Source organism: Moschus berezovskii, chromosome 9 (genome assembly GCF_049115385.1).
Source record: "Moschus berezovskii isolate FMDL1 chromosome 9, NW_MosBer_1.0, whole genome shotgun sequence".
NCBI lineage: Eukaryota > Metazoa > Chordata > Mammalia > Artiodactyla > Moschidae > Moschus > Moschus berezovskii.
This window is the reverse complement of record NC_142468.1, coordinates 46,229,391-46,245,707: the sequence shown is the minus strand read 5'-3', so window position 1 is coordinate 46,245,707 and position 16,317 is coordinate 46,229,391. Positions and strand designations below refer to the sequence as shown.

General features: G+C 37.3%; 1 protein-coding gene across 10 annotated transcripts in view; it reads left to right on the top strand.

Annotated features, from left to right (window-relative positions):
• The window catches only part of ATOSA (atos homolog A), a 90,521-nt gene that overhangs the window by 56,681 nt on the left and 17,523 nt on the right, over positions 1-16,317 (top strand). For 8 of the 10 annotated variants that reach the window (XR_008687346.2, XM_055437265.2, XM_055437264.2 and 5 more), the window contains 5 exons: positions 6,902-7,086; positions 7,960-8,162; positions 8,432-8,557; positions 9,339-11,184; positions 14,718-14,837. Coding sequence is in view for 9 of the 10 variants with exons in the window: in XM_055437265.2 (XP_055293240.2) it covers positions 6,902-7,086; positions 7,960-8,162; positions 8,432-8,557; positions 9,339-11,184; positions 14,718-14,837 (2,480 nt within the window). In the remaining variant the exon portion in view is untranslated. The remainder of the gene's footprint in view (positions 1-6,901; positions 7,087-7,959; positions 8,163-8,431; positions 8,558-9,338; positions 11,185-14,717; positions 14,838-16,317) is intronic. The other 2 variants (XM_055437259.2, XM_088839620.1) reach the window with 2 other exon arrangements.

The window sequence follows — 16,317 nt, the reverse complement described above, 5'->3', positions numbered from 1 at the left end:
ACAAAGCAGAGAAATATTTGAAACTAAGTTCTAATTTCAACACCAGAACCAGTATGCCATTATCTACGTCTGTTGTTACAAATTCCTCTACTAAGTAACCACACTATTAATGTGATCTGTTTAGCAGGGGTTTTACAAAACAATAACTAATTAATGAATGTATATGACACTATGTAATTCTTTTATTTGCATATTATTTTCAGCTAATAGGTTTTATCTTTTATCTAATGCCAGTCAGAGACTAGAAATTTGTTTAAAATTTAGTTTGTCTGTTTGCTTTATAGGAATCTATGCATGTGTGCATATGTAATCCCACAAACACATGATCATAACATTCTTTCTTTTGAGAGTTGTGTTTTCACTTATGTTGTGGATAATCTTTCCTTGTCAAAAGTAGGTCTATATCATTATTTTAGGTAAAACTTTACCACAGTGCCTTTTTAACCAGGGCCTTTTTTTTTACATTTAGATTGATTACATTTTTTGACTTGTATAAACATTTTAATAAATACCCTTCGACATTCAACTCAGTGTACTTGTTCTGTTATTTCTTTGGAACAAATTCATGGGACAGTCTTTATTAATATTACCAGATTGTTCACTATACATTTGAAAGGAAGTGATTTTTAGAGAAACTTTCTTTTTAGCAATCCCCCAGGTGTTCTCATGCTTCATTTTATTCCATATACGAGGGGTATGAAATCTACTACCTTGGCAGACTTTAGAAGTAAACTTAACAGTATAGAGAGCCGCCCAGTGATAGGAAGGACATTCTTCTTCCATTTCCTTTGGACAGAGCTTTGAAGTATTCTAGATTTTTTTAAAATCAAGGATTCAGACACCATCATTAAGTGTTTATGATAAGTTCTGGTTCAGAGGGACTCCAGTTAGGTCCTCCCAAGAAGGAAATGGTGGTTCTGGCCTCTCCCCTGGGTTTTTTTTTGAAGTACTTCAGAGTAGAGATTCATAGACTCTCAAGGTTGAAAGAACCAATGGATGTCTAATTCAGCTACCACTTGACAGCTAAATCCCTTCAGCTACACCTGGGCAATTATTTATCTGTCTGTTTGTGAGCATCCTTAGTGATAAAGAATTTATTTCCCAGGTTAATCTGTTTCACCTGTGGATCATTCTGATTGTTTAAGATTTTCCCAATGGGAAAATTATTCACTTCTTTGTTGGAGAGAACAGATAAAGAACTTTAAGATGGCTGAACTCCAGAACTAGAAGAGAGCACCACTAAAAGGGAGCCAATCTGGTCACAGCTTCTAGTCAGGCTGTGGTGTAAGCAGTGTCCTCATTGAGGTCTTGTGGGGAGAGGGACTCGAGAACTATGTTTTAATTGATTGACTTCTATTCTCTAATGATCTGTCATTGATAGCCTGTGAAAATTTATAACAACCTTTCTGTTCAAAGTTATGTTTTAAATCAATTTGTCTCTTAAAAGGCTAATAGGTAAGCCTTTGCAGCCCATGTTTGTCTACATTTGAAACACTTTTTGTTTTTATAAAACTAATTGTTTACAGAGACCCCCAAAATTATACCTTATTTCTGGGATAATCTATGTCCTTAAGGTAGCAAGTCATATCTAAAGAATTTTCTTTAATATGTCATAATATTTCCCAGTTCATTAGTCATATTCTGTACTGCAGTAAACTCTACTGTATGGCAGAGGTTTTAGAAATTGAAATAATCAAAATTTTAATAATGCAACTTTTCTAATGACTACTGTAATTTAGTATTATCATTTGTTAAAATTCAGATACCCATAAGTTTTTCCTGACAAGTTCCTAAAGGCTGTCATCATGTCACATGCATTTAGCTAGTATTTTATGTGTTTCATGATACCATTGTTAGTCCATATTTTTCCTTGCAGTATTTTTGTAATAGTTACATAGATAACTAATAGGTAACTACTGTCATCTCTAATCTTTGTTTGGCATTTTTCATATAGATATTTAATACCCTGGCTAAATTCAATAAGCCTTCCAAAGGATTGCAGACTCTAGTCATGGTTTTGGAGTTTTTTTAGTTTGCTATTTGAGGAGGTAATGACCAAAACAACCAATTTCAGTCAATTATTAAATTATTCAAAAATACTTTTTCCTAACAGTTTGATTTTTATCACTTTAAACTTAATAATTTCTAACATGTGATTAAGCCATATCCTACTAGGCTTGTTTTTTGTTGTTGTTGTTTGTCTTACAGTAGATCCTTATTGATAATCTATTTTAAATACAGCAGTGTATGCATATTAATCCCAAACTCCCACTCTGTCCCTCTCCCCTCAACTTCCTCCTTGGTAACCATAAATTCATTCTCTAAGTCCATGAGTCTGTTTCTATTTTGTAAATAAGTTCATTTGTATTATTTTTTTGGATTTCATATATAAGTGATATCATATGATATTTGTCTTTCTCTGTCTGACTTACTTCACTTAGTATCAAAATCTCTAGGTCCATTCATTTTGCCACAAGTAGCATTATTTAATTTTTTTTTGACTGAGTAATATTCCATTGTATATATGCACCACATCTTCTTTATCCATTTGGAAGATGAATTATAATTTAAAAAATAGTATCAAATATATATGAGACATTACTTAGGTTGTGGACCGTCCTTAGTACTCACATGGAGTAGTTGACATCTTGGCATCACTCAGATTTCATAGCTTAGGAGCAACTGTTCTGACACAATTTTTAGGTCTCCAAGATTATTCCATAGTTTGAGAGAGGGAAAAGGATGAGCCCAGAGAAATTTTCCAGGAGCTAAATTCATGCCATGTTGCCAGTCCATGGCAAAGCTGAGCTAGTCTTGAAAACCCACAGACCCATCAGAGAAAAAAGGATGAATGGATTTCTTTTTATGTCTTTTGATTCTCTCTGCAGGACATCATGATTTAACTCACTGTGTCTCAGGAGATCACAGGAGACCCTTGGCTTATGACCTAATTGGTTCCTGGAGGAAAAATGAAAGTTCAGACCTCTCTTTTATCCCCAGTTGGCACAATATTATAAAGGTCCTTTTCCTGGAAACAAACCCTGTACCACAAATATTCCAAAATATATTAAAATATATGTTGAATGTATACGATTTATATTTATATTTTTACAAATATCTATTAATGTATATAAAAGCAAAATTTGTAGCCACAAGAAAAGAAAGCATGTTTGGGGTAGTTAGGGACTCAGATTCTGGAACCAGACTTATGTAGGTTCAAATATCAACTTTGCAGCTTCCTAGCAGGGTGATCTTGGGCAGTTATTTAATCTCTCTGTGCTTTGGTTATCTATAAAAATGGTGGTAATAGTCCCCACCTTCTAGAGGTGCTCTGAGGATTAAATAAGTTAATATATCCATCTGTTCCATCGCTCAGTCATGTCCGACTCTTTGTGACCCTGTGGACTGTAGCCTACCAGGCTTCTCCGTCCATGGGATTCTCCAGGCAAGAATACTGGAGTGGGTTACCGTTTCCTTCTCCAGGGGATCTTCCTGACCCAGGGATCGAACCCTGGTTTCCCTCATTGGAGGCAGATGCTTTAACCTCTGAGCCACCGCATAGAAAGTAGTGAGAATTGACAATGCCTGACAATGTCACTAAGTGTTGACTGCGATTTTATATGTTGTCAATGTTCATTTTAGGGGAACTTTTTGGAATGGCCTTAAAATACCAGCTCAATCAAGTTGGCTGTCAAGGTTCCTTCTTTTCCTGATAAGCATTCCTGAGGCTAGATATAGATGCTTATCATCATACCCCCTAAAGGCTATTCACAATCAGGCTCCAGTCTTGCCTTTTCTATACTTTTTTTGTACAAATGCTCCCCTCAAGTTGTACTTTCTATTTCCTGGTTCAGCCCAACATCTGCCTCTTTTGCGAAGTTTTACCAGTATTATCTGAACTGGAATTTATTGTGTGCTTCAATGTTCCACTGTTTTAAAAATCATCTCTTAAGTCAAACCATTTGAGTAGCTATATGCAGTACAACTTTGTGTTCCCTCGTCATCTACTTCAGGATGTGCTTAGTCGCTTGTGTGCTAAGTTGCTTCAGTCATGTCAAACTCTTTGTGAACCTAAGAACTGTTGTCCACCAGGCTCCCCTGTCCATGGGATACTACAGGCAAGAATACTGGAGTGAGTTGCCATGCCATTCTCCAGTGAATCTTCCTGACCCAGGGATCAAACCCAAGTCTCTTATATCTCCTGCATCAGCAGGCGGCTTCTTTACCACTAGTGTCACGTCTTCCTGACCCAGGGATCAAACTTCCATCTCCTGTGTCTCCTGTATGTACTGCTTAATTGGCAGAGATAAGAGAAAGTAGCCTTTTTAAGACTGTACTATAAATTGAATTTTGTGTGTGCATGTACACATGCATGCATGTCCAATCTGCATAGCAGGTTAACAGTTTTGAAAATTAACTGTACTTTTAAAATTGGAGGACTTGTAAGAAATTTAATATTAATATAACTAAGTGAAACATTTGCAGATTACATTGTTTGGAACTGCATAGGAACCAAAAAACAACACACTTCATATATTGCAATCAGGCCTGCATCTCCTGTTGGATAATTATGAAATGTCTTCCTTTGATACTACTACTACTGTGTTCAGTTCAGTTCAGTTCATTTCAGTCGCTCAGCCGTGTCCTACTCTCCGCGACCCCATGAATCACAGCACGCCAGGCCTCCCTGTCCATCACCAACTCCTGGAGTTCACTCAAACTCATGTCCACAGAGTCGGTGATGCCATCCAGCCATCTCATTCTCTGTCGTCCCCTTCTCCTCCCACCCCCAACCTTTCCCAGCATCAGAGTCTTTTCCAGTGAGTCAACTCGTCGCATGAGGTGGCCAGAGTATTGCAGTTTCAGCTTTAGCATCAGTCCTTCCAACGAACACCCAGGATTGATCTCCTTTAGAATGGACTGGTTGGATCTCCTTGCAGTCCAAGGGACTCTCAAGAGTCTTCTCCAGCACCACAGTTGAAAAGCATCAATTATTCAATGCTCAGCCTTCTTTATGATCCAACTCTCACATCCATACATAACTACTGGAAAAACCAAGATTTTGACTAGACAGACCTTTGTTGGCAAAGTAATGTCTCTGCTTTTTAATATGCTGTCTAGGTTGGTCATAACTTTTCTTCCAAGGATCAAGCATCTTTTAATTTCATCACTGCAGTCCCCATCTGCAGAAGTTTTGGAGCCCAAGAAAATTAAGTCTCTCACTCTTTCCATTGTTTCCCTTTCTATTAGCCATGAAGTGATGGGACCGGATGCCATGATCTTTGTTTTTCGAATGTTGAGTTTTAAGCCAGCTTTTTCACTCTCCTCTTTAATCTTCATCAAGAGGCTTTTTAGTTCCTCTTTGCTTTCTGCCATAAGGATGGTGTCATCTGCATATCTGAGGTTATTGATACTTCTCCCAGCCATCTTGATTCCAGCTTGTGCTTCATCCATCCCCACACTTAGCATGATATACTCTGCATGTAAGTTAAATAAGCAAGTGACAATATACAGACTTGATGTACCCCTTCCCAATCTGGAGCCAGTCCATTGTTCCATGTCTTGTTCTAACTGTTGTTTCTTGATCTGCTTACAGGTTTCTCAGGAGGCAGGTGAGGTGGTCTGGTATTACCATCTCTTTAAGAATTTTCCACAAATTGTTGTGATCCACACAACGGTTTTATCATAGTCAATGAAGCAAAAGTAGATGTTTTTCTGGAATTCTCTTGCTTTTTCTATTCCTTAATATTAAATATTTTAATTGAAGTTTACATTAAAATAATTTGATGCCATAATTTTAAGCAGGTTTATCATAAATGAAATTGAGGGTTATCCATCAACATTTGACTTCCTTACCTCGTTAATTAAGAGTTTATTGTATTTTAATTTCCTTGTTTTTACTCTTTTTTCACTCTTTGTTCAGTTCAGTCACTTGGTCGTGTCCGACTCTTTGCAACCCATGGACTGCAGCACGCCAGGTCTCCCTGTCCGTCACAAATTCCCGGAGTTTTAAGTGGAGTTTTAAGTCATCTTTTTCACTCTCTTCTTTCACTTTCATCAAGAGGCTCTTTAGTTCTTCTTCACTTTCTGCCATAAGGGTAGTGTCATCTGTATATCTGAGGTGATTGATATTTCTCCCAGCAATCTTGATTCCAGCTTGTGCTTCATCCAGCCCAGCATTTCTCATGATGTTCTCTGAATAAAAGTTAAATAAGCAGGGTGACAATATACAGCCTTGACATACTCCTTTCCCAATTTAGAACCAGTCTGTTCCATGTCCAGTTCTAACTGTTGCTTCTTGACTTGCATACACATTTCTCAGGAGGCAGGTGAGGTGGTCTGGGATTCCCATCTCTTTCAGAATGTTCCACAGTTTATTGTGATCCACACAGTCAAAGGCTTTCGCATAGTCAATAAAGCAGAAATAGATGTTTTTCTGGAACTCTCTTGCTTTTTCTCTGATCCATCGGATGTTGGCAATTTGATCTCTTGTTCCTCTGCCTTTTCTAAAACCAGCTTGAACATCTGGAAGTTCATGGTTAATGTATTGCTGAAGCCTGGCTTGGAGAATTTTGAGCATTACTTTACTAGTGTGTGAGATGAGTGCAATTGTGCAGTAGTTTGAGCATTCTTTGGCATTGCCTTTCTTTGGGATTGGAATGAAAACTGACCTTTTCCGGTCCTGTGGCCACTGCTGAGTTTTCCAAAATTGCTGGCATACTGAGTGCAGCACTTTCACAACATCATCTTTTAGGACTTGAAATAACTTCACTCTTTGTTAGTAGATATAATTGAATTTGGGCTATGGTATTAGTTTTTGTGGACATTAAAAAATGATTTCTTGTGAAGGATACCTTAAAACAAGGACCCATCTTTTTTTCTTTCTTTCTTTTAATACTAGATACTCTGGATGAATATTTTGAATATGATGCAGAGGAGTTCTTGGTCTCTCTGGCCTTGTTAATAACAGAAGGACGAACACCTGAATGTTCTGTTAAAGGTCGGACAGAAAGTTTCCATTGTCCTCCAGCACAGTCCTGTTACCCAATAACTACAAAACATGAATGTAGTGACAAGCTGGCCCAGGTGAGAATTGTGTGTTGAATGCATTTTATCTGCCTTTTATATAAATTAGTTTAAATTCTGTCATCACCTTTATTACAATTGTAACGTTCACATTTAAATATAAAATTGGTTGCAACATAAAGAGAAAGTATAGTAGATAGCTTTTCCATCAGCAGGTAAGTGCGCAGCCAATTTCATACCTTTGTCCACACATAGCAGATTTAAGATGATCCTTGTTAACTATGAATTAGATTTCATTAGTTTTAGTCTCAGTCCTAGTTCATCAACTTGGTGTTCTTGTTTATTTATTAGATTTATGTTCGTTATTATTTTCCCCACATTAACGGGAGGATGCTTTTTGCTGTCATTAATGTTTCTGTACAATACTGTTAAAAATATTTATTTTGGTATGTAGCGTATAATTTGCTGTAAAGATGTTTCTGCCAGTTAGTTTTTTAAATGTAATCCAAAATTTTAAACTTCTAAAATCTTGTCTATTTTGAGTGTTTAATGAAAATGAACTTTAATATTTTGCTCTTAGAATGAATCTTTCGTCTGTAATTAATGATATCATTGACAGATGAGACAAGGCTGGGCTATCTTGAGGCCTGTCAGACATTGTACATGGCAGTTATTTTTCCACAAAATAGAGCAAAGATATCCTCCCACAAGAAAATTTGCATCATAATTGTTAGCTACTAATCCCCACACTCTGGAGTTAATAGTGCTGATGCATTGTTTAATGCGGAAACCTAAATAGACAAGTGTGAGCAAAGCCCTTGAATAGTGGAATCATTTTCATATAGATGTCTGCTTTACAGTTATACTTTTCGAATTGAAATATAAAATTGGATGGGCTATTGAGCCATTTTGCTTATCTCCACCTTCTCTAAGTGTCGCCAAGCCAGACGAACTAGGTCTGAGGTCGCATTGTTGTGGAAGAATAACCTTCCAATCATGGTGGAAGTGATGCTACTGCCAGACTGCTGCTACAGTGATGATGGGCCCACCACCGAAGGAATTGATCTAAATGATCCTGCTATTAAACAAGATGCGTTATTATTAGAAAGATGGATATTGGAGCCAGTTCCTCGACAGTAAGTTGACCTGAGTTTGAAGTTGTCCCTGGTAAATTCGATTTTCCATTACTTTCTATAAATTACTTTAATAATATGTCTTTGAATCCCTCTATTTATGTAGTAAAATTTACCTATTTTGTACTTCTGTGACTTCAAGTGACACTTGTAAATTTACTCCCACACTCTTGAAAGCACATATCCTGAGTGATATATTTACCAATTTCTTTCTAAAATTCAGTCATTTTATACTTGCTGACATTTAGATGATGCTTTTTTACTTTCCTTAGGAGTGGTGATCGATTTATTGAAGAGAAGACTCTCCTGTTGGCTGTCCGCTCATTTGTGTTTTTTTCCCAATTAAGTGCTTGGCTGAGTGTTTCTCATGGTGCTACTCCACGAAATATTCTTTACAGGTATGTCTAGGGCAGAAAAAGAATCATGCATATTCAGCTACAGAGGTTAACACTGAATGGTGTTTGACCTTTTAAGCAGTTTATTTCCTTCATTTCTAAATGTAAGTGGATAAAATTTACTCAAGTTTTTCTAAAAGCAAGTTAGAGAAATTTAGATATGATATGACTGTAGATGAGTTTTGCTTCTTGGGTTAAATTTGGTGTAGAGTAGTTTTCAGAGAACTTTTAAGCTTACTTTATAGAACCAACAATGAATTCATACCACCATTATAAATAAAGTGGAAAAACTTTCTGGGCTGCTGAATTTTCACAATGGTAAACCTACTTAATTTTTAGATCTTGAAAACTGTAAACACACAAGATGCTGAACAGCTGTCTTAACTGTCTCTTTAGGCAGGTAGCCATGAGATAGAGAGTATGTCTAAATCACCTCACAGAAAGCACATCATTATAATAGAATTAACTGAATTCATTTATTTAGTAGCAAATGGAAAGTTCTTTTTTTCTGTTTTGACAACTAATTTTGAATTACACTATTTTTTAACTTTAATGCTTTACTACTATAGTGTTCTTAAAAAGAAGATTGTCTGTATTGAAGGCATAATCTATTTATGTTGGTTTTATTAGAGTGACATGCATGGTAAAGTAGATTAAAATAAAATCTCAATAGTAATTAATGCAAACAAAGGTAAGTATATGACTGCTTAAAGTTTTAAAAATAATATATAATAATGATATGTTTTATAATCCATTGATTCCATTTTTTTCTGTGTGATTCTAGAATCAGTGCTGCTGATGTAGACCTACAGTGGAATTTTTCACAGACTCCAATTGAACATGTGTTTCCTGTTCCCAATGTTTCTCACAATGTGGCCTTGAAAGTCAGCGTTCAGTCCTTGCCCAGACAATCTAATTATCCAGTTTTGACCTGTAGTATTCACACTAATATTGGCCTTTATGAGAAAAGAATTCAAGAACATGAACTTAAAACCCATCAGCACCGAAATTCTACAGAAGCAGATCACTGTAGTACAGATAGTTCACAGCGTGTTTGCAGCAAACAAACTTGGACCATGGCACCTGAAAGCATAATATTACATGCAAAAAATGGCACAACTCCAGAATATAATACAGCTGTCAAAAATGTCAAGCTATATCCAGGCACTGGCAGTAAATCTGACTACGGAACATCTCAAGGCAATATTTTGGGCTTCAGTAATATAGGAGAGAAAAAGTCACATGAAACATCAGTGAGAACTTTAAAATCATTTTCAGTGGTTGATTCTAGTGACTCTAGTCGCCAGAGTTCCTGGCAGTCAGTTGGTGAGACTAATCCTTTAATAGGCTCTTTAATTCAGGAGCGGCAAGAAGTTATTGCAAGAATAGCTCAGCATTTGATTCATTGTGACCCAGGTACTTCCCATGTTTCTGGACATCCACTTAATATGCAAGAATCTAGTTCACTTAATTCAAAACTTTTCCGTGTTTCACAAGAAAATGAAAGTGTAAGAAGATGTAAAGAAACATTCTCTGTCTCTTTCGGCAGTCCAGAGCTCACCTCTTCAGAAGACACCAGTGAAAGGAAGATTCGAGTAAAACCAGAAACTCCTCGAAATGACACTTGCATCTCTAATGGTCTTCATTCTCGTCAGTCTGTTGGTGAGACTAATCCTTTGATAAGCTCTTTACTGCAGGAACGGCAAGATATCATTGCAAGGATTGCTCAACACTTGGAGCATATTGATCCAGTGGCATCTCACACGCCCCGGCAATCATTCAATATGCAGGACTCCAGTTCAGTTCCTTCTAAAGTATTTAGGAGTTCCTATGAAGACAAAAATTTATTGAAGAAAAACAAGGATGACACCTCTGTTTCCATTTCTAATACAAAATTTTCCTTGTTAGATGACATCAGTGAAGGGAAAAACTCAATAACTAATAAATATTTTAGTTCTTTTAATTGCAACAGTAAAGTCAAGCCTTCTTTGCAACCTCAAACAAGAAGAAATCTGTATAAGGACAATCCTAGTGAAATCCAAAGTACATTTCAGGAGACACAGAGCAAAGATACTGGTTTAATGACCCCTTCAAATGTATCTCACTGCAAAGAAAATCACTTCGATTTGACAATCAAGTTAGAAAACATACGTTCTGAGTGTCAATTTAAGAAGCACAAAATTAACGATGAAATTGATAAAGAGCATTCAAATTGTAACAGTATTGACAAACAGATTTGCACAAGTAAGTATAAGGACAAAATAATAAATGAAAATTATAATCCAGAATCTTTTAATAATCACCAGTGTGATAATTCAAAAAAAAATGACTTGAAAGTAAAAGTTACTGTGTTGGAAATGTCTGGATATCTGAGTAAACATGAAAATGAGTGCTCAAATAAAGACCCAAAAAGACCTAAGGCATGTGAACAAAACACTCAACTTAATAGTATAGAAAATTATCTCATTAAAGATAGTGAAGGTTTCAAATGCAAAAAGCTAGACCAATTAAGAAACGAACGGGATGAGAAAGAAGATCCAATTGATGAAAACTCTCAAAACTCTCCTCAGAGAAAGAATATAAAAGACTGTTTGTCCACATGTGAACAACTGAAAAATAAAGAGGTGTTGGTAAGTAATATCTAACATTTCAAATATAATCCTCAAATATTTGTTATGGTTTGGATTTTGTTTACAGAAGATCTTGTTATAAAGGCCCAAGGTGCCCATTGTCTATAGAGCAGACTGGCTACAGAACTAGTATTCAGTTCAGTTCAGTCGCTCAGTTGTGTCCGACTCCTTGTGACCCCATGAATCACAGCACGCCAGGCCTCCCTATCCATCATCAACTCCCAGAGTTCACTCAAACTCAGGTCCATCGAGCTGGTGATGCCATCCAGCCATCTCATTCTCTGTTGTCCCCTTCTCCTCCCGCCCCCAATCCCTCCCAGCATCAGAGTCTCTTCCAGTGAGTCAACTCGTCGCATGAGGTGGCCAAAGTATTGGAGTTTCAGTTTTAGCATCAGTCCTCCCAATGAACACCCAGGATTGATTTCCTCTATAATGGACTGGTTGCATAACTAGTATTAACATCCTTATAAATAAACCACCCACTTAAGAGAAAATGCTAGGTAAATTTTTCCTTTTGCCCTTTTTTGTTTATTTCAATACTGGGAACAGTTCAGTTCAGTTCAGTCGCTCAGTCGTGTCCAACTCTCTGCAACCCCATGAATCACAGCACGCCAGGCCTCCCTGTCCATCACCAACTCCCGGAGTTCACTCAAACTCATGTCCATAGAGTCGGTGATGCCATCCAGCCATCTCATTCTCTGTCGTCCCCTTCTCCTCCCACCCCCAACCTTTCCTAGCATCAGAGTCTTTTCCAGTGAGTCAACTGGGAACAGTTGCTGGAGAGTAAAAAGGAGTCAGAAATGAAACTTGTATCATTAGCATAATATGTTACTTGTTAGCAACTCTGGCCCATTGTATTATGCCTCTGCTCAGCTGAGGAATATCTAGTGAAATCACTGACCGGTGGTCAAAATACCTACATTCCAGTCCTGACAAATTTGGTCCTTGAGTGAAGCTGAATAAATCACTCACTTCTAAAACTTCCAGTCTCCTTAATTTTAAAGTAAGAATGATGAATCTCTTTTGCTTATAGTTGTAATAATTGTAGATTTTTAAACATTTTTTAAACTTTTAATTTACTACATAAATCAGACATACTTAAGTTCCATTTTATTTGTCCACCAAACCACTTTTTAACTTTAGAAAATTATTATTAGACTTAAATTTCCTTTGTTTCTCTAAAAAGCATTACAAATTTATATCTCAGTTATATGAAAAACTACTTAACTGCCTTGATCCAAATCTGAATGACCTTGGTTCATCTTCTTTATCAGGCAGATTAGTCTTGTTGGACATTCAGTTCAGTTCAGTTCAGTCGCTCAGTCGTGTCCGACTCTTTGCGACCCCATGAATCACAGCACGCCAGGCCTCCCTGTCCATCACCAACTCCTGGAGTTCACCCAAACTCATGTCCATCGAGTCGGTGATGCCATCCAGCCATCTCATTCTCTGTTGTCCCCTTCTCCTCCTGCCCCGAATCCCTCCCAGCATCAGAGTCTTTTCCAGTGAGTCAACTCGTCGCATGAGGTGGCCAAAGTATTGGAGTTTCAGCTTTAGCATCAGTCCTTCCAATGAACACCCAGGATTGATCTCCTTAAGAATGGACTGGTTGGATCTCCTTGCAGTCCAAGGGACTCTCGAGAGTCTTCTCCAGCACCACAGTTCAAAAGCATCAATTCTTCGGTGATCAGCTTTCTTCACAGTCCAACTCTCACATCCATACATGACCACAGGAAAAACCATAGCCTTGACTAGACGGACCTTTGTTGGCAAAGTAACGTCTCTGCTTTTTAATATGCTATCTAGGTTGGTCATAACTTTCCTTTCAAAGAGTGAGTGTCTTTTAATTTCATGGCTGCAATCAGCATCCGCAGTGATTTTGGAGCCCAAAAAAATAAAGTCTGACACTGTTTCCACTGTTTTTCCATCTATTTCCCATGAAGTGATGGGACCAGATGCCATGATCTTTGTTTTCTGAATGTTGAGCTTCAAGCCAACCTTTTCACTCTCCTCTTTCACTTTCCTCAAGAGGCTTTTGACTTCCTCTTCACTTTCTGCCGTAAGGGTGGTGTCATCTGCATATCTGAGGTTATTGATATTTCTTCCGGCAATCTTGATTCAGCTTGTGCTTCTTCCAGTCCAGCGTTCCTCATGATGTACTCTGCATATGAGTTAAAGAAGCAGGGTGACAATATGCAACCTTGACGTACTCCTTTTCCTATTAGAGTCTTAAAATTATGCCATGTTTCCAATTGCTGTTTTTCAACAGAAGATTTCCTCTCCTCTAACATATGTGTTTAATCAAATTTCAGTTTCCAATTTACTAAAACGTTAATTGTCACAAAAACCTACCCTGACCTTATGAATACTAGCTTTTCATGATCCTTTCTGGTACGTTATAGGGAGGCTTACTTTGACCATGGTATTTTTCAAGCCACTACGATTAGTTTTTTTCATGTTCTTACTTTAAATATAATTATACAGCCTTTGCTATGTGCCTAGGCACTCTTATGAATGTTTTATACATGTTGGCTTACTAAATCCTTTCACTACGATGTGAGATTAGGTGCTGTTACTAACTCAAGATTGCAGATGTGGACACTAGGCCTGGAGAGGTTTGCTCAAGGTAATAAAGCTAGGAAATGATAAAGCCAGGACCCATTAGTTCTTTCTGATTTATATTCATGTGTTTTCATGAATTTTTGATTTCTGAGTATAAACTTGCATAAATTCTTAAGAACTAGTCTATTTCTTATATCACTTCAAAAGCATGGTACTGTGACTGTGTTAAGTATGTTTAAAAATTCACATTTATATTCTTGTATCATGCACTAACTACCAAATTATATTTTCTGAGGAGGGTTCTTGCTATTGACATAGTTTTGTATTTTAGAATATTGTACTAATTTTTTTCTAACTGTGAGAAGTTTTTTTTTTCACAAATTAAAAGAATTTAATATTAGCTTATTAATGTTAGACTAAGTATGAAATTGACCTGGCATACTGCAGTCCATGGTGTCACAAAGAGTCGGACACAACTGGGCAACTGAATATAAGACATACATTAGATGTACTTTCTTTCTTTGAGTTTATTCAGCTTCTTAGAAAAAACTCTTAAACTCTGTTTTCTAATTAAAGTGTATATAAATGTGTGTGTATGTGGTCTTCCCTTGTGTCTCAGATGATAAAGTACCTGCCTGCCACTGCAGGAGATGCAGGTTCGGTCCCTGGGTTGGGAGGATACCCCAGAGAAGGAAATGGCAACCCACTCCAGTATTCTTGCCTTGAAAATCCCATGGTCAGAGGAGCCTGGCAGGCTACAGTTCATGGGGTCGCAAAAGAGTCAGACGTGGCTTAGCGACTTAACAACAAATAATGAATGTGTGTGCATAGATAGGTTTATAGGTCATTAACTTTACCACCAAGGATGTAATAACTTTACCACCAAGGATGTAATACCTCAGTACATATTAAGAATAAATCTAAAAACAAAAAACGTAAATGTTACTATTAAAATCTAATTCTTTTCCTAGCAGAGTACTATACCACTTAGGCAGTCAAGTGTCTGGCAGAAACATAATTTTCATTCCTTGGATGGAACCTCAACCAGAGCCTTTCATCCTCGAACTGGATTGCCTCTTCTTTCCAGTCCTGTAAGTGTTTTTCTCTTATTTTTTTTCTCTTATTATGTAAAATGTTTGCAAATAATTTTATCCAAATTTTAATTGAAAAAATTTAAATTTAAATACTTCAAAATAAATTTTTAGTGGGAAATCATTTTAGCTTTTGATATACTTATAGCTAATAAGAGAAGGCAATGGCAAGCCACTCCAGTACTCTTGCCTAGAAAATCCCATGGATGGAGGAGCCTGGTAGGCTGCAGTCTGTGGGGTCGCTAAGGGTTAGACACGACTGAGCGACTTCACTTTCACTTTTCACTTTCACACATTGGAGAAGGAAATGGCAACCCACTCCAGTGTTCTTGCCTGGAGAATCCCAGGGACGGGGGAACCTGGTGGGCTGCCGTCTATGGGGTCACACAGAGTCGGACACAACTGAAGTGACTTAGCAGTAGCAGCATACTTATAGCTAAATGTTATATGGGAAAAGGAAAAGTGGATAAAATGAATTTATTATTTTATGATTATAAAATTTCTCTGAAATTCTTAATGTCCAGCATATTAATTCTTACTAAATATAAGGAAAATAAGTGTCAAATGTATTTTTTATAAATAGATTTGTGTTATAGTACTGAGCCTGGTTGACACCACCAGCTGAATCATCTGGGATTCAGATTTGTGGCTGTCTTTGACTTAGGACCTGTACAATTAATCATCTTATTTTGAGATATAGAGGTTTCCCCTTTCTTCATTTACAAATAAATTTATAGATCTCAGTGTGATGGTTAAGAGCCTTGTTTTGTAGTCACACTGACTATTCTCTAGCCATGTGACATTAGGTGAGAGATATTATCTCTCTGAGCCTCAGTTTCCTCATCTGTAAAAAGGGAGTGATAATGTCTACTTTAGTGTTGGGAGGATGATTAATATCATTCCTGACATATGGTAAGCATTTGATAGTCACTAATGCTGCTATTTCAGTTAAACTAGAGGTAAGCTGCGGAGAAGGCAATGACAAGCCACTCCAGTACTCTTGCCTAGAAAATTCCATGGATGGAGGAGCCTGGTAGGCTGCAGTCCGTGGGGTCGCTAGGGGTCGGACACGACTGAGCGACTTACTTTCACTTTTCACTTTCACACATTGGAGAAGGAAATGGCAACCCACTCCAGTGTTCTTGCCTGGAGAATCCCAGGGACGAGGGAGCCTGGTGGGCCTCCGTCTATGGGGTCACACAGAGTTGGACACAACTGAAGTGACTTAGCAGCAGCAGCAGCAGCAGAGGTAAGCTGTCAATATCCTAGCAAACTAAAAATATATTTATTTTGCTACTAATGAAAAATAATTTTTGTTTTTATGTGAGTTTTTAAAGTAAAGGCAAAGCATATGTTTAAAAAATAAATCTTGAATAAGAGATCTAGATTTAAACTTGTAACTAGGACCTTAGGTATTTGTTTTAGAGGAGTTGAATTCCAAACAATATAAAATAATCCCAAATATTTGACCTACCTATGA